General features: G+C 34.0%; 1 protein-coding gene across 6 annotated transcripts in view; it reads left to right on the plus strand.

The window, feature by feature from the left end:
- Window positions 1-6,424, plus strand: part of elavl4 (ELAV like neuron-specific RNA binding protein 4) — a 124,117-nt gene extending 117,693 nt beyond the window's left edge. For all 6 annotated transcript variants that reach the window (XM_058074393.1, XM_058074395.1, XM_058074392.1 and 3 more), the window contains one exon: window positions 53-6,424. In XM_058074393.1, coding sequence (XP_057930376.1) covers window positions 53-380 — 328 coding nt within the window. In that variant the 3' untranslated portion in view covers window positions 381-6,424. The remainder of the gene's footprint in view (window positions 1-52) is intronic.
- Window positions 6,425-9,976: the final 3,552 nt, after the last annotated feature.

The raw sequence follows: 9,976 nt of genomic DNA on the forward strand, positions 1-9,976 counted from the left end.
TTAAACGTTTGCCCCTTTCTCCGTCTTTTTTCGTTCTCTTGTTTTTCCTCAGGTTTTCTCCCATCACCATCGACAGCATGACCAGCCTGGTGGGCATGAACATCCCCGGGCACACCGGAACCGGTTGGTGCATCTTCGTCTACAACCTGTCCCCGGATTCGGACGAGAGCGTGCTGTGGCAGCTCTTCGGTCCGTTCGGCGCCGTCAACAACGTCAAGGTGATCCGTGACTTCAACACCAACAAGTGCAAAGGCTTCGGCTTCGTCACCATGACAAATTACGACGAGGCGGCCATGGCTATCGCCAGTCTCAACGGTTACAGGTTGGGCGACCGCGTCCTGCAAGTCTCCTTCAAGACTAACAAGACACACAAGTCCTGAACTTTATGTAAGAAGCAGTCGCCACCCCCAACCCCCAGCACCTCGGCCCCCATCCAAAATTGCCCCCCTCCTCCCACACAACCACCCCGCCCTCAAGCCCCTCCAGTCAGCAGCACTACTACCAACCTCCTTCAGTCATCCAACTGGAACATCAAGCAAGCATCCAAAACCAATTGAACTAGAAATGGCTTATATCATAACTTTGGACCTATAAGCCAACGTTGCCTAAGTATTACGGAAATGAAAATGAAAATGATTTCTGGGAAGTTCCCGTTGTTGTATATTCTTTCTGTTTGTTCTGGTTGCTAAAATGATTTTTCTCTTGGGTGTAAACGGTAGCAAATCCCCTCATTTTAGAGACGAGAATGTCCTTTTTAGACCAACTGTCTTGATTCAGGATTATTATTATTTTTTTTTTTTTTTGTATATCCGGATCCACTGTCGTTAGTATCCCAGACCTCCCTGTCAGTGAAAGGGGGGGGCTCTTTTTTTAAAAAAAATGGTGATCCATGCATTCATTTCTAGCCGTATTAAAAAAGTCCCCTTATTATTATTATGTGGGATTTCACACTCCCGCTGATTCTGATGTAAAAAAAAAAAAAAGTAATTTATAACATTTTTGTTTTGTATCGCAAACAAAACATAACGTCTTTCCTCACAGGGAGATGGGGTGCAGGGGTGGGGGATGGGTTAGCTTTCCTGATGACATATTAAGTAATTTAAGAAAAAAAAAATAACACTGTTGCCAAAGAGAAGATCTCTTTGCTTGGAAATAAAAAAAAAGATGCGTTTAGAAAAAAAAGATAAAAATAAATAGAAAGAGGAATCTATTTTTATAAATGATAATTAAAATAATAATTACTGAGAAATTTTTACAAGAATCTGGATTTGAAAAAAGAGAAAAATATTTTGACTGGCTAACTGGGAGTGGGAGGGAAGGGGGGGGGGGGCACCACCTTGTCTTGTCGTTCTGCCATTTCTAGGCTCAACAGATCGTTTGTTTTCCGAGGTAGCCCGGTTGGCGACAGCGATTTTGTAGACGGAAGGTTTTGTGAAAAAAAAAACAAAAAAAAAACGGAAACCGAGGCGGGTGATTTTGGTAATTTTTCACACAGTGCGTAATTATTCAATACCCAAACGGGGAAGGGAAAAGGGGAACCATCGTTAGCGTCCAGAGCCCCAAAGCAAGGAGACCCTTTGTCTGGTTCTTTTCCCGTTACCGTCAACATGTCCACATGGGACATCAGTAAACACAACATATATGCATATGTCCACGTAGACCGCATCCTCGGCATCATATGGTTTCTCTTTGCTCCGCATTTGTGTGCAAAACTTCCTTTTAGCGATCAACAGTAGGTGCTATACTACATTATTCACATATCTTAAATATCCCAGTTGGTTGTTCTATGTGTTGTTTCGAAATACTAATACGTTGATGTTGGCATTGAATTGAGCTTCTTTGTTTATCGTTGGCCCAAATTGTCTGGTGAGACTATTTCGTTTGCTGAAAAACCACATCAACTCAATTCTGGGCGGTGTATTAAAAAAAATTAAAAAAAAGAACAAAAAATATGAAAAAAAATCACTGAACAAAATAATTTTTTTAAATTTTTTTTATTTTTTGCTTTGTTTGGCTTGCTGATTTTTTTTTAGTTTCTTGCTCAGCGTGGCGCGTTCGTCCAACTTAACGATGATTAGCTCTAGTTCCTTTAGTCTAGATATTTGTTTCCTGAGAAAGGCGATCTATGACTACTGTGTCTTTATTTGCTCTGTACAAATAGATGATCTATCGATATATATATATATATATCTATATATACATAGTCTACATTTGTTTTACAATATCTACTGTACTTATCTGAGTTGTCACTGTTCTTTAGTTGGAGCTTGTCTTTTTCAACTTATTATGAAGTGGTGGTTCAGTTACTTAGAAAAAAAAAACTTGTGAGGAAACTGTTAAATTGTCGTCATGTTGCTTGTGGAGAAAAAAAAAATAAGGTTTGGATGAACTTTTCGTTATTACCTACCGCGGCAAAAAGAAACCGAACAAAAAGCTTTGAATATAAAAAGCGTATTTGGAACCTACTTCTCTAATTTATTTACTTTCTATTTATTTCTATTTATGATCTATTTATGAAGGGGTTAATTTATCTGTGTATTTATGTATTTATTTGTTTCATTGTCTGTGTATTTGCGTGATTCTGGTACAGGGAGTGGGGGCGTTTCTGAGCAAAAGGGAACAAAGCGACTAGTGGAGAAGCTCTTCCAGTAGTCCACTGCACTGAGAGAACTTTTAGTACGTTTGTGCTTTGTACCAATATATCAAAACGATCATATAAAAAAACTCTAAAAGTCAGGAAAACTGAAAAAAAAAGTGTGTGGAGCGTCGGCGGAGAGGGGGAGGGGGACGCTCTTCCCTTATTACTAGAAACAGTTACTCGCTATGCATAACCTAGTTATTAATAGTTCAATTTGCTATTGCTTTTTTCTTGTCTTGTTCAAAAATGAAAATCTCTTTCGATCTTTTTCCAATGACGTTTAGTCTTAATAGAATGTTATAAACAGTCGTTCTGGTTCAATATAACCTGTGATAAGTTTGTGTAGTTCTCGAAAGCCACTTCGTCCACACCCTCCCTCCACTTACTACCGCTTTGTGATGAAATCTTTATGCAAAAATGTTCTTTTTCACGACACTGATTGGAACGTTCGGCTCACCGAGGCTCATCCCAGGTTGCACTGGACTAAAGATATTTTTAAAATTGCATACCGACAGATGTTTAAAAATAGAAACTCTTATTTACAAGTACTCTGGAGGGATGAAAAGAGGATTGTACCGATTCTATATTTTATATACTCTAATATGATATATATTATATATTTTGAAAGGTAAAAGGTAGGGTTCCAGAGTTTGAAATATACACAATTGGATTCTTTTGTTCACAACGAGGTGTGTGTGTGTGTGTGTGTGTGTGTGTGTGTGTGTGTGAGTTTCTTGGACTAAGGCTGCGTTCACACTTGGGGTTCTGTACTCTGGTCCAGACAAAAATTTCACCAAAAGCTTCTAAAATATACTTTTCAAGAGTTTATGAAACATCATGTGGCGCAATGTTCTGTTGGGTTGAATATGTAAGGTAGCCGATAAATATATTCAGTTTTTACCAGCTCAGATTTCACCAAAAGCTTCTAAAATATACTTTTAAAGAGTTTGTGAAACATCATGTGGCACAATGTTCTGCAGGGTTGAATGTGTAAAGGCAGCCGATTAATATATTCGACTGTTTTTACAAGTTCAGATTTCACCAAAAGCTTCTAAAATATACTTTTAAAGAGCTTATGCAACATCATGTCGCACAATGTTCTGCAGGGTTGAATATGTAAGGTAGCTGATTAATATATTCTGTTTTTACCAGCTCAGATTTCACCAAAAGCTTCCAAAATATACTTTTCAAGAGTTTATGAAACATCATGTTTCACAATGGTCTGCTGGGTTGAATATGTAAGGTAGCCGATTAACATATTATACTGTTTTTACCGGCTCAGATTTCGCCAAAAGCTTCTAAAATATACTTTTAAAGAGTTTATGAAACATCATGTGGCACAATGTTCTGCTGGGTTGAATATGTAAGGTAGCTGATTAATATATTCTGTTTTTACCCGCTCAGATTTCACCAAAAGCTTCTAAAATATACTTTTCAAGAGTTTATGAAACATCATGTGGCAAATGTTCTGCTGGGTTGAATATGTAAGGTACTGATTAATATATTCTACTGTTTTGCCTGCTCAGATTTCACCAAAAGCTTCTAAAATATACTTTTCAAGAGTTTATGAAACATCATGTGGCACAATGGTCTGCTGGGTTGAATAAGTAAGGTAGCTGATTAATATATTCGACTGTTTTTACCGGCTCAGATTTTGCCAAAAGCTTCTAAAATATACTTTTCAAGAGTTTATGAAACATCATGTGGCACAATGGTCTGCTGGGTTGAATATGTAAGGTAGCTGATTAATATATTCTGTTTTTACCAGCTCAGATTTCACCGAAAGCTTCTAAAATATACTTTTAAAGAGCTTAAGACATATCATGTGACATAACTGAAATGTTCTAAACCAAAATACCATCTGCTGGATGGAATAGATTGGTTACTTTTATATTCTGCTATATTTGCCATATTTATTTATTTACCATAAGCTTGTAAAATATGCTTTTAAAGAGCTTTTGTGACATGTTTCCTGATGTAACTCAAATATTCCAAACCAAAATACTGTCTTCTGGGTTGAATACATGGTCTACGTTTATATCCTGCCATATTTATTATCTCAGATTTCACCTAAAGCTTGTGAAATATGCTTTTAAAGAGTTTTCCTGACATATTTTGTGACATAACTCAAATATTTTCAACCAAGCTGATCCAGTAACCATCTCAGATTTCAGCAAAAGCTTCTAAAATATACTTTTAAAGAGCTTTTGTTACATATCTCAAATATTTCTAACCAAGCTGATCCAAGCTGTTATAGTAATCATCCCAGATTTCAGCAAAAGCTTCTAAAATATACTTTTTAAAGGTTTTTGTTACACATTATGCGATGTAGTCCAAATACACCAAACAAAAATATTGTTTTCTGGGTTGAATACATGGGCTACTTCTATATCCTGCCATATTTATTGCCTCAGATTTCAGCAAAAGCTTGTAAAATATACTTTTAAAGAGCTTTTGTGACATAACTCAAATATTTCCAAACAATCTGATCCAATCTGTTATAGTAACCATCTCAGACTTCAGCAAAAGCTTATAAAATATCCTTTTATAGAACTTTTGTGACATATTTTGTGCCATAACTCAAATATTTCCAAACAAGCCGTCTCAGATTTCAGCAAAAGCTTCTAAAATATACTTTTTAAAGGCTTTTGTTACACATTATGCGATGTAGGCCAAATATTCCAAACCAAAATGGCTTTTTCTGGGTCGGTTAGGAATAGGTTACTTTGATATTCTGCTATTTTTACCATCTTTGATTTCACCAAAAGCTTCTAAAATGTACTTTTAAAGTGCAGTCACACACACACATGGGGGGGGGGGGACTTCCTGTCATTTGAACACCGGTGTGTCACATTTGAGCTCAAGTCAATCGAAGCGGTGCGCACCAGGGTTGGGGTGGCAGCACCATGACGAGCAGAGTTGCTTTTTCCGAACCGAGTGTGAACGCACCCTAATTGAAATGCACACACAAACACCTCAGTCATCATTACCATCTGTACGCCATCACACATACACGAGCAGACCCCTCCACGCCCCCGTCAGGGGGGGGTTGGAACTTATGCAACGACCCCGGTAGAACGTTGTTCTCACGTTTGAACTCATTTCCTTCCCTCTTTGATGATGACCTTTCACCTCCCGTCATGGTTGTACGTGTGAGAAGAAGTGCATGATGGGATGCATGATTCTTTATGAGTGTGTTTGAGTCCAAGCCACCCCACCCCGGCCCCCGCAAAGGCCCCCGCCATCCCTGTAGCGCCCTCTAAGTGAGTGCCAGTCGGACCCAGTAGTGGAGGAGGGAAGGTGATCAGAGGAACTCGGCTCTTCTTCTCGTTGCTTTTCTTTTTCTTTCCCCCTCCTGAGACGTGTTTGTTTACTATCCGATTTAAAAAAAATCTATAAATCCTTAAAGACAAAAAAAGATGAAAAAATGTCGGTTGAGCCTCGTGATTGCGGCTCTCTCTCTTTCTCTCTCTCTCTCTTTCTCTCTTTCTCCCTCTCTCTCTCCTGCTTATGTTATTACTTAACAATTATTACGATGATGATGATTATTATTCTGGTTATTTATGCTATTATTCTTAGTATTCTTATTCTTATTATTAATCCAATTACTGCGATGAATGACTTCATGTTATCCTTGCTAGTTTAGGTCATTTCTGAAACTGGAAACAAAATAGAAATCTTGCTGTAAATGTTTGTTTTTTCTTTTTCATAAAACTGTTGTGTTTGAATTATTTGTACTTTTGAATGTTGGGACAATAAAATGAGGTGTCAAGAGCTGGGATGTCTCTAGAATTTGCTTTTTGATTTTATACACCACCAGCACGACGGATGTAAAGACGGCAATGAAAGCGCTTATGTATATCTTATGTTTATGTTTATTTCAGACATGAAAGGAAAACAAAACACAACCATAGCAAGATGACGCATCACCTCAATCAACTACAACTATGAAGTAGACATTAAACATAACATAACTTTGAGCTGTTATTTCCAAATGCCCGCAAGGCATGCTGGGTAGTCCAGCAATATGAACAACTATGAAGAATAAAATATTGGCTATAAAGAGCATGTCATAACTCCTCTTTGTTTACTTCACTGGCCGCCACCTCAAAGTATTTTTAAAATATTGGGAGGAAGCTACCAGCATGTCTTGCGGCGGGAATATAAGGGTGAGGTTTTTTTGGCATGTGTAATGTTGCAGTGGGTAGGCTACTTTGTGTGTTGCATGCCTGATGCGGCCTGCGGGCGCAGTTTGCCCACCCCTGATCTAAATCCTACATGTGTTGACTGATTTTATGTGCATCACTATTTGCTTTATATTTATTATTGTTTATTTGATCTAAATACTTGTTGACTGAAAAAAATACCCTATTTATCTAAATATGATATCTAAATTATTTCTTTGATTTTATTTTTCTAAATTACTTTTTCCCAAATGATTTTTGTTTAATTTAATTTTATTTAAGTAAAGCCTTCATATGTTGACTGTTGTTATGTCAATAATAACTGTTATTTTATTCATTTTTTATCTACATCCTTGACTGATTTTATGTCCATAACTATTTGTTTTATATTTATTATTGTTTTATTTGATCTACATACTTGACTGAAAAAATATTTATTTAGCTTTATTTATCTAAGTATATATCTAAATTATTTCTTTGATTTATTTTTCTAAATTACTTTTCTATTTATCAAATTTACCAAATGAATTTTTGTTTAATTTAATTTTATTTAAGTAAATGCTTCATCTGTTGAATGTTTTGATGTCAATAATAACTTTTATTTTAATATTTTTTTAATCTACATCCTTGACTGATTTTATGTCCATCGCTATTGTTTTATATTTATTATTGTTTTATTTGATCTAAATACTGCATGTTGACTGAAAAAAATACTTTATTTAGTTTTATTTACCTAAATATATCATATCTAAATTATTTCTTTGATTTTATTTTTCTAAATTACTTTTCTATTCATCAAATTTCCCAAATGAATTTTTGTTTGATTTTATTTTATTTAAGTAAATCCTTCATATGTTGACTGTTTTAACTCTTATTTTTTTTTATCCACATCCTTGACTGATTTCATATCCATCACTATTTGTTTTATATTTATTATTGTTTTATTTGATCTCAATACTGCATGTTGACTGAAATATTACTTTATTTAGTTTTATTTATCTTAACATATGTCTAATTATGTGTTTGATTTTTTCTAAATTACTTTTCTAGTCATCAAATTTCCCAAATGAATTTTTATTTTATTTTATTTTATTTAAGTAAATCCTTCATATGTTGACTGTTTTTATGTCGATGATAACTCTTATTTTATTTTATTTTTCTACATCCTTGACTGATTTCATATCCATCACTATTTGTTTTATATTTATTATTGTTTTATTTGATTTAAATACTGCATGTTGACTGAATCATTTTAGTTTTATTTACCTAAATATATGATATCTAAATTATTTCTTTGATTTTATTTTTCTAAATTACTTTTCTATTCATCAAGTTTCCCAAATGAATTTTTATTTAATTTTATTTTATTTAAGTAAATCCCGTATATGTTGATTGCTTTTATGTCGATAATAACTCTTATTTTATTCATTTTTTATCTACATCCTTGACTGATTTTATGTCGAGAAATCTACATCTTGCCTCCTTTTCCGCTTCTCCAAAATGTACATAACAATACCTTTGCTTCTTCCCATTCCTCGTGGGACATAAACCATCCCACGCCTGAGTATAAAATATACATGCAATTTCTAGCACATCATCTTGTGATTTTTACCAATTTCTCTGCTTCATAAAGGAAGCGAGGAAGAGGAAAAGCATTGAAGGATCAGTATTCAAAGGAGAAATAGGAAGGTAGTAATGTCCCGTAATGGCACCTATAAAACCCAAATCACACCAGAGAGTATTACCGAGCTTGTGGAGGAAATGATGGCTGTTAGAAAATGATATGTCCCGACATGCTTCTTCGTCTTCCCTCTCGCTTTGTTAGAAACTTAATGACCTGCCACTCTCATCAAGGTCGACGTCAAAGTAGAGTCGACGCGAGTCCGCTTCCTTTAGGCTCAGACGGCCCTGGCAGGTTCACACTGATGACTTCCAAGGCCTATTTTTACTCGGCTGGTACTCAAACCCGCAAATGGAAATGAGGCACAGAAAATGTGTCTGAAAGGAAAAGATGCTCGCCTTGTTCCGTCACCTGGTGGAACCATATGATAGGCCCTCTCAGCTTCTATATAAACCACTTTTTATTATGAAATGAATTTTTGTTTAATTTTGTTTTATTTAAGTAAATCATTCATACCCGCAAATGGAAATGAGGCACAGAAAATGTGTCTGAAAGGAAAATATGCTCGCCTTGTTCAGTCACCTGGTGCAACCACATGATAGGCCTTCTCAGCTTCTATATAAACCACTATTTTATTATCAAATTAATTTTTGTTTAATTTTATTTTATTTAAGTAAATCATTCTTCTGTTGACTGTTTTTATGTTGATAATAACTTTTATATATTTTTATCTACATCCTTGAATGATTTTATGTCCATCACTATTTGTTTTATATTTATTATAGTTTAATTTGATCTAAATACTGCATGTTGACTGAATAATTACTTTATTTAGTTTTATTTACCTAAATATATATCTAAATTATTTTTTTGATTTTATTTTTCTAAATTACTTTTTTATTTATCAAATTTCCCAAATGAATTTTTGTTTAATTTTATTTTATTTAAGTAAATCCTGCATATGTTGATAGTTTTATGTCGATAATAACTCTTATTTTATTTATTTTTTTATCTACATCCTTGACTGATTTTATGTCCATCACTATTTGTTTTGTATATATTATTGTTTTATTTTATCTAAATACTGCATGTTGACTGAATAATTACTTCATATAGTTTTATTTACCTAAATATATGATATCTAAATTATTTCTTTGATTTTATTTTTCTAAATTACCTTTCTATTTATAAAATTTCCCAAATGTTTTTTTTTATTTTATTTTATTTAAGTAAATCATTCATATGTTGACTGTTTTTATGTTGATAATAACTCTTATTTTATTAATTTTTTTATCTACATCCTTGACTGATTTTATGTCCATCACTATTTGTTTTATATTTATTATAGTTTTATTTGATCTAAATACTGCATGTTGACTGAATAATTACTTTATTTAGTGTTATTTACCTAAATATATATCTAAATTATTTCTTTGATTTTATTTTTCTAAATTACTTTTCTATTTATCAAATTTCCCAAATGAATTTTTAATTTTTTTTTTATTTAAAAAGAATTCACTGATGACTTCCAAG

The sequence above is a fragment of the Doryrhamphus excisus genome, chromosome 5, assembly GCF_030265055.1.
Source record: "Doryrhamphus excisus isolate RoL2022-K1 chromosome 5, RoL_Dexc_1.0, whole genome shotgun sequence".
Taxonomy (NCBI): domain Eukaryota; kingdom Metazoa; phylum Chordata; class Actinopteri; order Syngnathiformes; family Syngnathidae; genus Doryrhamphus; species Doryrhamphus excisus.